This window comes from Pseudonaja textilis, chromosome 1 (assembly GCF_049901715.1).
Source record: "Pseudonaja textilis isolate UNSWEBS1 chromosome 1, rPseTex1.2, whole genome shotgun sequence".
NCBI classification, from domain to species: domain Eukaryota; kingdom Metazoa; phylum Chordata; class Lepidosauria; order Squamata; family Elapidae; genus Pseudonaja; species Pseudonaja textilis.
Genome location: NC_141990.1, coordinates 325,898,675 through 325,913,917, shown reverse-complemented (window position 1 = coordinate 325,913,917; position 15,243 = coordinate 325,898,675). Strand labels below are relative to the sequence as shown.

Genomic DNA, 15,243 nt, shown 5'->3' with positions numbered 1-15,243 from the left:
GGAGGACCATTTTTCATCCTCCCCAGAGTCCGGAGGCTTCCCTCAGGCTTCTGGGAGGGCGAAAATGGCCTCTCCTGGGCTCCAGAAGCCCTCTGGAAGCCAGAAACAGGCCCGTTTCCAGACTTCTGGAACTTTCAGGAGGGCCATTTTTCGCCCTTCCAGAGCCTCCACATGGGCCCTACACTTACCTGCATTCAAAATGGACCACGTGCAGACTCCCACGGGGTGGGATTGAGCGGGGCCAGCCGGTTGGTTCAACTAGTGGTTCGGTGAACCGGATGTACATTTAACATCTAGTTCGCCTGAACCAGCCCGAATTGGCTGAATTCCACGCCTGATCTGATGTTGGAGTTCCATCTTCACTGTAATCCGAAAATTTATCCAATTCAGTTACAGATAATCCTCAAGTTCAAAGCTACAACAGACTCCCTGAAACTACTTGTATCCTGGTTTTGAAGTAGAATAGAATAGAATTCTTTTATTGGCCAAGCGTGATTGGACACACAAGGAATTTGTCTTGGTGCAAATGCTCTGTGTACATAAAAGAAAAGATAACTTTGGTCAAGAGTCAAGAATGATAAGGTACGACACTTAATGATAGTCATAGGATGCAATAAATTAGGGACAGCTTCACCCACACACACCCTTGTGGTGATGTGATCGTATTTTGTACGCTTGGCAACCAGCTCACCTTTGCAGCATCCCACTCTCACGTGACCATGATTTTTTTTTTTTTTTTTTTACAAATTTTGCTGCTTTCCAGGACTTCCAGTTTCTGGCAAAAAAAGTGGGGGGAAGCCCATTGGGTAAAATGGATTCTCTTGAACACCACCACTACAAACATATTTTAAAAAATCATGTCTGGCCATGTAGTGCCTCAACTTACAACCGTAATTCTGGGCTCGATTGCAGTCATAAGTTGAGGACTATCTATACTGGTGGTCTCCAACTTTTCCAGCTCGACACACCGGCAGAGGCAGCAGAGGGGGGTGGGGGAGAGGGTATGGTTTTGGATCTGCCACATTCACAAGTGCAGCTTAATGCGTGCATGTTCACCCACCAATTCCGGAGCCCGGTACGATTGGGGACTCCTGATCTATACAACTAACCTTCCTTTTGCTGTTTTTTCTCCGGTGGGACCGATCTACTAGGGCAACCTGGTCTACCCAATTATGGGACAGAGCTTCCATTTTCGCCTGGTTACCCTGGTAGACCGGAGAAAAAAAAATCTCTGCCCTGATATAGCTGACAAAGGGAGGAGAACCCATGGCTTAGAGCAGGGCTGTCAAACTCAAGGCCTGGGGGCTGAATCCAGCCCTTGGAATGCTTAGATCTGGCCTGAGGGGCCATTTTGGAAACAGCAAAGGACCGGCCTGCAGTGCCTCTGCCAGTGAAAACGGAGTTTGGGAGAGCCCTGCGCTGCCTTCCCGAGCTCCATTATCAGCTGCGATGACCTCCAGCAACCCTCTGCCAGTGAAAATGGAGCTCAGGAGAGCCATGTGGGGCCCTCCCGAGCTCCGTTTTCACTGGCAGAGTGCTCAGGACTCCTGACACAAGTGACCTTGAGCTGGTGACGCCCACCCTGGCCATGCTCACCCCCCACCCCCCCTTGAGGTCAAACACAACCCTGATGTGGCCCTCAATGAAATCAAGTTTGACACTTAGAGATCAATACATCTAATATGCAAGCAGCCTGGGTTCGAATCCTACAAGGATACGGCTAGCTAATCAGAGCTAAATAGCTTGAAATAGATCTATACTAGTCTCCAGGGGTGGGATTCTATAGGTTTTCCCCTATTCGCTAGAACCGGTTGTTAACATTTTAAGCAGTTCGGAGAACCGGTTGTTAGAAGAAATTATTGGCCTAATCCTGTAAGGAAGGCAGGAAGGAAACATTCTGGTGTTGCTTACAGAAGCTGCCTCTCTGTTAACCCCTTATTACATTCTTGGCAGGACTAGACTTCCTGTCTCAGGAACTTCTCTGGAGTGATTTTCCCCTCCACACTTTTCTTGTGTGGAGTGACCATTCAAAGTTACAATGGGACTGAAAAAAGTGACTTATGACCATTTTTCACACTTACGACTGTTGCAGCATCCCCTCAGTCACGAGAAGCCAGGCGAGGAGATGCGTGCCTCGATGTGAGTGATGTTGAGTTGGCCATGCCCACCAACCAAGCCACACCCACAGAACCAGTTGTTAAAAAATTTGAATCCCACCCCTGCTAGTCTCCCTTTGCCAGTAAAACCTAAATTTAACACTTCCTCTTATTAGTGTGAATCCAGACAAATGGCCTCTTTCTGGTAGCCCCTATGAACAATTTAAGTGTAGTACAGTGGTGGGATTCAAAGATTTTTACCACCGTTTCAGTGGGCAGGGCTTGGTGGGCACACTTTGCACACGTGCACACATGTGCCAAATGTGCACTTTGCATAGGCACAGAAGCGTTTGCGCAGGCGCAGAGGTGTTCCAGCTCACCTTCTGCACTCTCCCTGTCGCTTCAGGACCTGCCAAGCAGCATTCGGTTGTGCTGCGCAAAGCAGCTGCGCTTCAAAAACAGGGAATAACGGTCAGTATGGGAGCCCGGCCAAGCAAGTGGACCCAACAGCAGCGCAGCACAGAGAACCAGTTGAGTCTCCGCTGCTCATCGGCACTACCGGCTCAGTAGAACTGGGCTGAACCGGTAGAATACCACCACTGGTACAGTATCTAATAATGGATGGCAGCTAATCTTAGTCGAACAGAGTTGTGTTGGAGGTAACAGGATCATTAAAGGAAGCCTCCATATTCAGTAGCAGCCTTTCTTGGTGCTGGTTTGCAGCGTGCATTAGAGTACGGGGGTTGGTTAGTAAAATATCCTTTCTTACACTTAACCAGCCCTTTAGATTCATTCCTGCTGCATCAGGGTTTAAAAGCAATAGCTGTTTTCCCATTAATTCTTCCCTTATTAAAATAAAAAATCTCCTTTCGGCCATCAAATGTGGATGATCTACATAGACACTCTTAAGAGACTCAAACTATCTGTAATATGTGAATTTTTCTAATTGCTGAGAGTAAGTGGGGTGCCCTAGATAGAAATATACAAGAACCTTGGTAAAGAAGTAAAAAATGTTCTTTAGGTCCTAGGAATCAAGATAATATTCGGAAACGGTTCATGCAAACACCTCCCTGATCCAAGGAGGGGAAATACAGTTAGTCCTCGACATACCACCACAAATGGAGCTCAGATTTTCTGTTGCTGAGTGAGACACTTGTTACGTGAGTTTTGACCCATTTTACTGCCCTTCTTACCACAGGTTGTTAAGTGAAATATTGCAGTTTATTAAATGTTTCTGGTGTCAGGATTCCGGCAGTTACTCCAATTAAATCATGAGCCTCGAGCCACACTCCCAAAACTAAAAAAGATTTACTTGAAGGTAACATTCTATGTCCGGCATTAACCTGGACGTAGCCAACTCTGAGATACGTAATTCACTGTCACCCTTGATTCTGCTTTCCCCCGCACCTCTGGGTGTATTATCCAACAAAACACGTCCATAGCCCAGAGTCATCAATCATGCTCTCCAATTAGATTTTTACATGGCAGAAGCTTCAGTCATCTAATCAGTCTCTGAAGAAAATATGAATGGAATGTACATTAGATTCCACACTGCCGCTTGGCCTTTGAAACTCCCCCACACACACACTTTCTGTTGCCAACTATAAAACGTGTATACAAAATGTTTTATGAGTTGACATTTGGCTTCCCCATTGACTTTGCTTGTCAGATGGTCACAGAAGTGATTGCGTGACCCCTGGGCACTGCAACCTCATAAACATGAGTAAATTGCCAAGCATCTGAATTTTGATCACGGGGATGCTGCGATGGTTGTAATGTGAAAAGCGGTCGTCAGTCATTTTTTCCAGTGCCATTATAACTTTGAACGGTCATTAAATGAACTTGTAATAATTATAACAAATTAAACCTTTAAGTGTGAAATTACCAGGAGACTCTTGAACAATAATAAAGAACTTTATTATTTAGCTTTTGCAAAAGGGACCTCTGTGCTCATAGGTGGAGCCACAGAAGACATCTTCCATAGGAATAAATGATGGTTAAATACTGTTTCAAGACTCTAGCCCGTTACTGCCTGTTCTTATCATTGGTTGACTTCTGATTGTATAATTTTCCTGTCAGCTTTGGAAGCCATATTAGCACCAGAAGCTTCCACACTGCCACATTCTTGAGCCTGGGAAAATTGGAGGGGGGAAATTTCTTGGAGTGTATGTGGTTAGGCATAATAGCATTCTTCTTCTAAGTCAAGGTCATGTTATTCTGCACCTGGGTGAGGGGACATCTCAAGTTGGGACGGATGGTGATTGGCTCCAACAAATCCACCCCATTCAAAGGTTGCCAGCAGAAGGGGAGTGGGGGAAAGCAGTTCATTCCTCAAATGCCTCAGATAATCACCTTGGCAGTCCAAAGCTGTTGGCACGCAAGAATATTATTGGAGAGCATGATTGATGACTCTTGAATAGGGATGTGTCCCATTGGAGAATATACATCCTGTGGGGGGGAAGACCAGGGTCAAGGGGGAAATGAATGATGTTTTTGTGGTGTCGGCTGCACCCAGCTAACACCAACATGGCCACTTCTGATAAATCCCCCCTTTTTTTTTTACTCTGAGAGATGTGGCTAGAGACTTATGATTTGAATGGGGTGGATTTGTTGGAGCCCTGACAGCCAGCCGACACTCCATTGGTCTTTTAGTTGCCATGGGGCATGTGAAGCAATGATGGGTGCAGGGGGTGGATTTGTAATTTTTTACTCATTGCAAGGAAACCCAGAACTTTCAGATTCTGGATTTCCCAGAGGTGCCCGTTTACTACTCTAATAAAAAGAACCCTGGAGAGGATGTCTGTTTCGGAGTTATTTGTTGGAGTGGAGGTTTTCTGGAACGCTGACATTATCCCGAATCTGAATTTTCCCAGCAATTCCATTCCAATACCTACTCACTTCCAGTAATCTCCATCCTCTTGGCACATCCAACTATTGTCAACAGTATTAATGTTAACATGACAACTGGACAACTTGACCCGCCAACTATCTTCCTTGACCTGCAAGCTATCTGACTAGAATGTGCAAAATAGTCTTGTTATTGTAATACAGAGAACATTCTTACAAAATATCTTGCTTAGTATTTCATTAAAGATTCTTAGGTTATATAAAAGCTAGTTATGATTGCTCTGTCTTTTACAGAAATCTTATTTCTTACAGAACTGTTGTAAGTCGAGGACTACCTGCACAGCAAAATCAGGGCTTGCAAGATTTTATTATTGTAGCCTATCTCAATAATATGTAGTTTAGGTCTTCTGGTGGAGTTGTGGTTCGCTGGCAGCCTGTGCAGACGGCAGAGGAATCAGACAGTGGGGAAGAACGGGGACCAGTCCAGGAGTCTGGGGAGTACTCGGATTAGGGTCCTGCATCCGATGCAAAGATGGGGCCAGGACCATCTGGGAGTGGGGTGCTGCCTCTGGAGCCTCCAGAGTCTGGCAGCAGCAAGGCAGAGGAACAAGGGGAGCCTGTTCCCAGTGTGTGCGTGCGCAGAGATGCTAGAAGCAAGAGCAGCTAAGACAAAAGGGGTGACTTGGGAGTAAGGCTTGAAGATGATTGCCCCTCCCCTAAGATATAAAGGAGGTGCAAAGGTAGAGAAACCTTTGCAGGAAGCAAAGTCGTTTGCTCTGTTCGGATTAAATCTTGAAGCTCTGTGAACTTTGTACTTCGGTTGGTTTTTTACAGTTAATTTAGCACTTTAGTTGTTGGCAGCCATTCAAAGGAGAGAAAGGTGGGTGCTTGTCTCGAGGGACTGTTTGGGACTCATTACAGGCTGGGAATGAGCATAATTCCCAGCGCTGAAATAAAACAAGAGTTGTTTGGACTCTTGTGCTTAATTACAGCCTCAGGAAGCCTTGGTCAGAAGAGGAGCTGATTTTCTGGTCTGCTCTACCCAGTGAGGCTGACCCTAATCTCCTTTTAAAAGGGAATCTAAATACATGTCAAGATTCCAGCAATTGCCCTAATTAAATCATGATTCTCAAGCCAAACTTCAAAACACTTCAAAGGATTTATTAGAGGCGACATACTGGCACTGCCCTGTATGAAGCCTCTAATAAATCCTTTGAAGTTTGTTTGAGAATCAGGGAGGGGGATGAATGGAAAATAGCAAGCCAACTCTCATCATAAATCGATATTACTGGGGTCCTGGGTCCCGGCCCCTCCAGTCACTCCCCAACACCTGGGGTGTGTGGAGAGACACATAGGAATGTTTTATGAGTTGACAATACAATTGTTCCCCACTTACGAGTGAATGAGAAAGCATGTGAAGCAATCAAGCTATATAAGTGTTCCTTCCAAGCAGGGGTCATCTGGAGGTTGAAGATCCCTGGGATCCTTTCTGAGATTTCACACTAAGGTCGAATCTTTGCCTGATCCCGCTGGTTTGCGAGACAGGACTTTTTCCTGCCTCATTCCGTGGCTCAGCAGAAGGCCAGACTCTGCCAAAAGTGTCCGGTGCATCCTGGGGATGCTACTACAGCCCTCTTTCTCCAGGGTCGCTGCAATGCCGTCCACGGATGTGACATTGGTGCTGCTCGCTGGAGTGGTCTGGTGGGACTTCTGTTCCATGTAGGACAAGTATGAAACCTCCGGGTGGATTTCCAGACGTGACTGCGAAGAGGCCATTTTTGGAGCATCGCTAGGAGGAACGACGGCTGGCGTTTCGCCGCTCTGGGCCGAGTCGTTCTCGTAAAGATTGTGCGACACGCTCCGCTGCGTGGCTTTAGAAGCCCGGATGAGCACATGGATCACCGTAATGATCAAGACGACGACCCCAGAGGAGAAGATACAAGCACAGGTAATTCCTGTTTCTCTCTGAAATGCCATCGTCACGTAGGTGGAGAGGGCTGGAGGGCGGCAGAGAGAGAAGGTGAAAATGTTAACAACCACCAAAGCTTAAAACAGCCTACAAAGGAATTGGGTATCAACAGTGGTGGGATTCCAAATTGCACGCTACTGGTTCTGTGTGCTTTGCGCATGCACGCTTCACTCAAAAATCGCTTCTCTCGCGCACGCAGCACTGAAACGTTGCTTTGTGCATGCAGAACTCAAAGATCCCTCTCTATGACGTGAGCTGTTTTTTAGCTCAGCTGAGGTGTGGCAATTCGCTCTGCCGTGCGAATCAGCTGAGCTAAAAATCAATGGAACATAGAACAGGAAATGGTGGGGGATGAGGGGTGGAGCCAGTCAGAGGTAGTATTTGCCAGTTCTCTGAACTGATCAAAATTTCTACTACCTGTCTGTCAGAACTGGTCCAAACTGGTTGAATAGCACCTCTGGGTATCAAACAAGTATCATGTGTTCACGCAAGATGCTGAGAACTAGATGACACACTGACACACTGACTTGCAATTGTACGCTCCATTAGCATGCTGAAAAAGGCTTGGCCTATACCCATGATGGTGAACCTATGGCACGCATGCCACAGGTGGTACGCAGAGCCATTTGTGCGGGCACGTGAGCCCCAGACAAACTTACCTCACTGCGCATGCGCGCACCCCCAGCTGATTTTTGGCCCGTTTGAGTCCTTTTTCAGCCTCCCAGAAGCTCGAGGGAAGCCTCTGCAGCCTTTGTAGGCCGAAAACCAAGCCCATTTCGTCACTTCCTGTATTTCCAGAAATACCAGAAGTAATGAAACGGGCCCATTTTTTGACCTACAAATGCTGCAGAGGCTTCCCTCGAGCCTCTGGGAGGCTGAAAAAGGACTCAAACAGGCCAAAAATCAGCTGGGAGGTGCAGTGCAGGTAAGGGAGTGGCAGGGGGGGAGGATCACGCGCGCATGCACAAATTATAGTGCCAACCGGTAACAGGGAGCTGCAGCAGAGGGATGAAAGAGCCCCATGCACCTCTAGAGCTATAGGTTGCCGACCCTTGCCATAGATAATTACAAAATAAAATAGATTGGATGTTTTTGTAACTTCTCTCCATACTATTCCTTTGTGTCTTAATTTGTTTTTAAAGGATGGTTCTCAATATTTCAGGAGTCATAGGTATGGGAAATTTTATTTCCTTAACCCAAACATAACTTTCGAACCGTTTTTTGAACATTTCTTCTAGGAAAAGATAAACCAGGGAAGCCAGAAAGGGAAGGGAGAAAATACTCACCTGCTAGGTAGGCTAAAACCGCACAGCAAAACACACCAACAGCTACATGTCTCACTTTTCGACTCTCCAGCAGGAACCAGTCACCTCTGTAACATAAGAACAATATATTTTTTATTACTTTGGTCTGCAAAGTAGACAGATCTGTTGAGGTAATTCCCCGTTAGGAGAATGAGCGCAAACAGGGAGACGTATTTGAGAGTAGTGTTTGAATAATACACACACAGTACACAGATACACTGTACAGTAAATGTAGGTTTTTACTTCCAGAAAGGTTTAAGCAAGATAAGCAGTCCAAAAGTCATTCACAGATAAATCAGTCATTTTTTCAATCCAGGGATAATCCAAATATCAAAGTCCAGTGTCAAAAAACAGTTCAGTATCAGACTTACATTAAATCCAGTACTATCAGTCAATTAGAAGAAATGGAGCAACGGCAATAGAAGGAAGGAAACAACAGAAGGAAACAAAGATACACTTACACTCTTCTGAGACTCAGACTAAACAACCCAGGTTTCTGGCTCCATCTTATGGCTGTTTGAGAAACCACACCCAATTGCATGCTCTTGCATTCCCTTAAAGATATAGTACTAAAATGTTTATCCTGGTTTATATATTTCTAACCCAAATAGCTGTTAGGTGACTTATATTCCTAAAAAGATCCCCGATCCAAACACCTCACGTGCAAACCTGCTGTAATGCTGGTGAAGTTACATTTTGCTCTAAAACAGTGGTCGCCAACCTTTTGGACCTCAGGGACCACCAAACTCATAATTTTAAATCCCACAGACCACTAATATGAATTTTGACTGATGGTGGCTGCAGGAAAATTCCGTACCCCGTTTTCCTACCGATTGATCATTCTTTATGTGGGATCGCAGGATACCATCTCCAGCTCTGTTTTCAGGGGAGAGAGAGAGAGAGAGACTTTTGGCTTCATGCAAGGAAAGCAGCAGAAGCTGCAGAAATCTTTCTTTCTTTCCCCCAAAGTCCGCCAGAAATGAGTCTTTGCCGGTGCAGCCTCTTGGAGCAGGATACCGTGCAGGGTCCCAAAGACTCATTTCTGGTGGACTTTGGGGGAGAGAAAGAAAGACTTTTGCTGCTTTCCTTGTGTGCAGCCAAAAGCAAAAGAAGAAAGAAGCGGAAAGAAGTAGCCTGGTGGCCATGCAAGGTGTGTGGGGCGAGTGGGGCAAGTTCCCTCCTTGCCCTCGCCCTCTTCCCCTCACTACCTTGTGTTCCCGCAGACCATGTGGGTGGCGCAGCCTTGTGTTCCCGCGCAGCCTGGATTAATTGCTTTGGGGAGGTGCTTTGGGGGTGACATTTCTCTGTGGATCAGCAAAATTTTCTCGCAGACCACCAGTGGTCCCCACCCCACTGGTTGCTCTAAAACACAGAGAGTCCTCAATATACCAACTTTCATTAGGGACTGTTCAAAGTTAACAGCACTGAAAAAAGTGACTTACAACTGTTTTTTCACCCTTAACAGCAGGAAAGCCATGGTCATGTGATCAAAGTGTCCGCCCTTGGAAACCGGCCTGTATTTACGATGGTTGCAGCATCCAAGGGTCATGTGTTCCATATTGATGACCTTCCCAGCTGACTTTTTAACAAGCAAAGTCAAGAGTCAGATTTGCTTAACACCCGGGTGATCCACTTAGCAACCATGATTTGGTTAATGACCATGGCGAAAAAGTTGTAAAATTGAGTGCAACTCACACAACCACCACCTCGCTTAGCGACAGAAGCTCCAGTCCCAATTGAGGTCTTAAAACAAGGACTCCTTGTACTGCAGATTCGATTGCCGTCGGCAAAATGTGAACAGCGCATAACGCAATGTGTTGAATCTGCCAAAGATTTGAGGAACCAAGCCGTCAACACTATCCATGGGTGAAATAACTCCTTTGTTTTGGGAAGGGCAGGGGGCTTCAGCTCAAATCCAGAAACAGATCACTTTTTATTAATGTCTGACCCATTTCTTTTAATGAAAAGGCTCTTCCAAACTCTTTCTTTAGGCCAAGTTGTTGTTTGGTTGGAGTTTTGTTGCCGTTCTCTTCAACATGCAGGAATTCAAGCAGTTACCGGGGAGCAAGAATGTGGATTTTTGGTGGGAAAGGAGCAGTTGTGGTTACCAGAGTTAAAACTTCATCTTCACAGGGAGTCCAAGGGATGGGGAGGGAGGGAGGGGAAATGAAGTCACTGCCTGTATTTTTATGTCCTAAATAATTGAGTCTTGTTTTGTCAATTGCAGGAGGATTTCCATCCCGTTGCCCTCCTTGGCAGGCATAGAAAGAGGGAAGGGAAAGGAAAAGAAAAATGGGAAGGAAGGAAAGAGAAAGAGGGAGGAAATAGGAAAGGGAGAAAGGGAAGGAAAGGGAAAATGGGAGAGAGGAGGGAGGAGGGAAAGGAAAAAAAGGAAAGAGGAAAAGGGAAAATGGGAAGGGAGGAGGGAAAGAAAAAAAAGGAAAGAGGAAAAGGGAAAATGGGAAGGGAGGAGGGAAAGAAAAAAAGGAAGGAAAGAAGAAGAAGGGACGGGAAGGGGAAATGGAAGAAGGGAAGGGAAAGGGGAAAGGAAAGGGGAAATTGGAAGGAAGGGAAAAGGAGGAAGGAAAGGGGAAATGGAAAATGGGAAGGAGTAAGGGAAGGAATGGAAAGGGGAAATGGAAAATGGGGAAAGGAAGGAAGAGGGAAAGGAAAGGGAAAATGAGAAGGAGGGAGAGGGAAAGGAAAGGAAAAGGAGGAAGGGAAGACGGAAAGGGGAAATGGAAAATGGGAAGGAGGGAAAGGAAGGGAAGGGGAAAGGGAAAATGAGAAGGAAGAAGAGGGAAAGGAAACAAATTTAACGTGGATTATAGAACAGAGAGAGAAGGGAAGGGAGATGAGGAATGAAGTGGAATCCAGAAAGAACATCTGAAGTGCTAATTCAGAATCACCACAGCAACTTAGGAAAAATGGAGGAGCTGAGATGAAAGCATAATGAATAGAGTAAATGCCAGTAGGCTGGATTCCAAAATAGCTCATTAAAATGGAATTTCACTTTAGAAAGGCTGACACATGCATGTGGTTGGTGTGTATTGCACTTTGCACAATAACGTGATCAATGCCTCAAGACTGATGTGAAGCAAAACTCTAGAATGGGAAGCTTGTACAAAAATTATTTCCCTAGGATTCTGTTTCAGTTTTAATAAATTTTTGTCGACCTTGGAAGTATGTAAATATGAGCTACAAGCATCCCAGAACCTTCATGGGTTTGCACACGTTAGACTAGCCAAACCTGGATTGTAGTTCAACATGTTTTGTGAATCAGACTATTATAGTAAGCCCTACTCAGGTTCCTTTGTTTAGGTACAGGATTTAATGTAAACACAAACGCTCTGGGTTTTTTTTTAACCCTGAATCGGTATATGATATGAGCCCAACTATTGTGTGACTTAGCTCAAAATCAGAATCAAAGCCAAAAGAAAAAATTATGTCAAGCCCAAAAGGCGACAGAATAAGATCTCTGCTTAATTTGGTTCACCTTTGGATCGATTCCCTATAGTGGTGTTTCTCAACTTCAGCCATTTTAAGATGCGTGGACTTCAATTCCCAGAATTCCCCAACCAGCTTGTTCACTGCAGAATTCTGGGAATTGGAGTCCACACATCTTAAAGCTGTCAAGATGGAAAAATCGGTATCTCTAGGCAGCTAAAGAAACAGGTGCAAGAAAATGACCAAGTCAACCCACAGAACAATCATAAACTAGATATATTCTCCACCATTGGACTAATGCCCCAAAAATCTTGATTTCACCCTTGTCTTGTGTTCTTTCTCTTTGTTACGTATTTATTTGAAACATTTATATATAGCCTTGGTGGTGCAGTGGTTAGAGTGCAGTACTGCAAACTACTTCTGCTGACAGCCAGCTGCCTGTAATTTGGCAGTTCGAATCCTACCAGGCTCAAGGTTGACTCAGCCTTCCATCCTTCCGAGGTGGGTAAAATGAGGACCCACATTGTTCTCTCGTAGAGAGCACTGTGAAGTGGTATATAAGTCTAAGTGCTATTGCTGTAGTCACCCATTTGATAACCAGCTCTGGGTGACTCCCAAGCCTTTGTTAGATCTGATCAAGTATCAAGTAAAAAATGGTTTCTTCCCCAAACCCCAAAAACTTTAACCTTAAGACTGTCTACTATTGATCTCACCCCACTTTCCTAAGAGGTCTGTAGGGGTCGTGCATAAGCGCACCAATCGTGCCTACCATCCCTGTCCTATTGTTTCTTTTTTATCTTTCTTATATGTACCCATAACTATGTCTATACTTATACCTGTAATCTCGTAAGACAAATCAAAATAAATAAATAAATAAAAATAAATAAGTAGAATTCGAAGGTCGTTAGTATCTTGATTGACAGCCTATCCAAAGGTCTACTCCTCTCTCAGCAAAGCAATACATCTCAGCGCAGGAAGTTAAACCCAGGTTGCATCCTCAGCGCCAACTAAGTGCCTCCCCCGCCCCTCCGTTCAAACCCAGTTTCGAAAGTGCTACTCTCGAGAAAAGCCTCCGCGACACCCCCCCCCCATCGTTTTGATAGGGGACCTTCCATCGCTTCGCGGGATCCGTCGGAGAAGAGAGCAGGCCGGGACCCCCGTCCGAGGCTCCCACACTCTCCCCACCCCCACCCCGCTCCCAGGTATACGCACCTCTCGCTGCCCAGCGCGCCCCCGAGGCCGCGCATCGCTCGGCGCCGCAGTAGCCGTGCAGGAGGCTCAGGAGCAGGCAGCTCAGGCTGAGCACTAAGCTGAGCGAGGCCAGGGCGGCCGAGCTCTGGTTCAGGCGATTGAAGACCCTCCCGGGCAGCTGGTAGTTGACGTGGGCGGATCCTTGGATCTGGAAGAGCAGCATCGAGGCCAGCACGGCTACCAAACCCGAGGCGGTGCCCAAGAGCATCAGCGCGCCCAAGGCGCGATGTCCGTATTGGGAGAGCATGAGGCCGGGACGGCTCCGGGATGAGAAAGAAGAAAGGAAAGTCCGGGCTTAAAACTTCCGTCAAAAGTTGCGTCGAGGCGGCGCTTTTGGAGAGGGAAGGGGGCGCGGCCCAAGTGAGCGACTGCCCGCCTAGAAGGGGGCTGAGGGTGTTCTCCTTCTCGCCGCCGGCCGCCCCGGTCCAAATTGAGCCTTTGGCTGGTTCCTATCGTTGGCTTCATCAGAATACAGAAGAACGAGAGTCGGAAGGGACCTTGGAGGTCATCTAGTCCAACCCGCCCTGCTTTAGGCAGGAAAACCCTACCCTCCGGCTCCGCCGCTATAAATCCGGTTTATTAAATGCGTCGAAGCGCTCAAAGGCGGCAGCGCGCTGAAACAAATCCGATCGTGGCTTGCTTTGAGTCGGTGAGAGCTTCGAGCCCCGGGATGCGACTACAACGATGCAAAAATAGGCCTTGGAGCTGCGGTTCCCAATGAAAGCTCCGCTCAGCTTTCATTAAGTTTGTGCTGCCCGGAGAAGATGGGATTTATTCTTCTAGCCCAGGGGTCTCCAAACTTAGCAACTTTAAGACTTGTGGACTTCAACTCCCAGAATTCTCCATTCAACTCCCAGAATTCTCCATTCAACTCCCAGAATGGCTGGAGAATTCTGGGAGTTGAATGGAGAATTCTGGGAGTTGAATGGAGAATTCTGGGAGTTGAAGTCGACAAGCTGGAGAATTCTGGGAGGTGAGGTCCACAAGTCTTAAAGTTGCCAAGTTTGGGGACTTCTGCCCTTTAATGCTACCAATGTACGGAAGCTTCTAATTGGGGCTTATAGCAATAGCACTTAGACTTATATACCACTTTATAGTGCTTTGCAGCCCTCTCTAAGCAGTTTACAGAGTCAGCCTCTTGCCCCCAACAATCTGGGTCCTCATTTTATCCACCTTGGGAGGATGGAGGTCTGAGTCAACCTTGAGCCTGGTGGGATTCGAACTGCCAAGTTGCAGGCATCCAGCAGTCAGCAGAAATACCCTGCAGTACCGCATTCTAACCAGTGCCACCACCATGGCTCATATCCTGGTAAGTCTTCAACGTACAACCCCAATCGAGCCCACAATTTCTGTGGCTCGGTGAGACAAGAGAGTTTTGCCATATTTTACAACCTTTCTTGCCACTGTTGTTAAGTGAGTCACTGCAGTTGTTGGGTTAGTCTTATGGTTAGTCATATGGTTGTTAAGTGAATAGGGCAGGAGGAGGCTTTTCTGGAGGCCCACTGGAAGCCGGAAACAGGAAGTTCTGGTAGGGCATGGCCATGGTGGGCCGGAAACAGGAAGTTCTGGTAGGCTATGCCCACCATGGCATGCCTACCCAGCAACCGGTTCATTTTTGAATCCCACCCTTGGATTTCTTTTGCTGGGAATCAGAAGTAAACACCAGAAGCTGACAATATATATATAGGCTGACTATCTCTCTCTCTCTCTCTCATATATTGTGGTTCCACAACATCTTGATGTGTGGACTTCAACTCCCAGAATTCCCCAGGCATGTCCATACATCTTAAAGTTGTTAAGGAGAAAAAAAATTGTCATAAACTACTTCAAAGGGCCCGTTGATAATACTGCGCACCCAATCACATACACACACACACACACTTCTCTTTTTTGGGGTAGTGTTTTATTCGTTTCTTTCTTGGAATGCAATCGTTATGCAAAGCACAGCAATCGCAAAACAGGGAAATGATAAATCTAGCTAAATCGAGTTTACACCACCACCATTTACTCTCTGCCGATCTTTCTCTCCAGGCTTCCGTACGTTTCCTGTTGTTCTTCTCACCTCTCTTCTGAGGAACTTGGCCAGTTCATCTAACCACAATTTTCTCGGTCTCGACCAGCTCATTCTTCCTTTTGAGGCTGCACTTTGAATCTTATTATTCTCTCTTTATGATCCAACCCACCCAATGAACTTCATTTGACTAGTGCTTCTTTGTACACAAAGCCACACCCTTCATTCTTATGCCTTCCTCTTTTATCACACACACTTAAACTGAGTGATTTTCACCTTTCTCCTAATGTGCCCACCCCTCATTTCTGTGCAATGAAG

General features: G+C 46.2%; 1 protein-coding gene across 1 annotated transcript; it reads right to left on the bottom strand.

The window, feature by feature from the left end:
* Positions 1 to 6,303: 6,303 nt before the first annotated feature.
* Positions 6,304 to 13,232, bottom strand: TMEM221 (transmembrane protein 221). Its single transcript, XM_026698408.2, is given in 4 exon segments — positions 6,304 to 6,940; positions 8,199 to 8,284; positions 12,876 to 12,897; positions 12,900 to 13,232. Coding segments are annotated over 4 exon segments (870 nt in total). The 5' UTR covers positions 13,162 to 13,232; the 3' UTR covers positions 6,304 to 6,440.
* Positions 13,233 to 15,243: the final 2,011 nt, after the last annotated feature.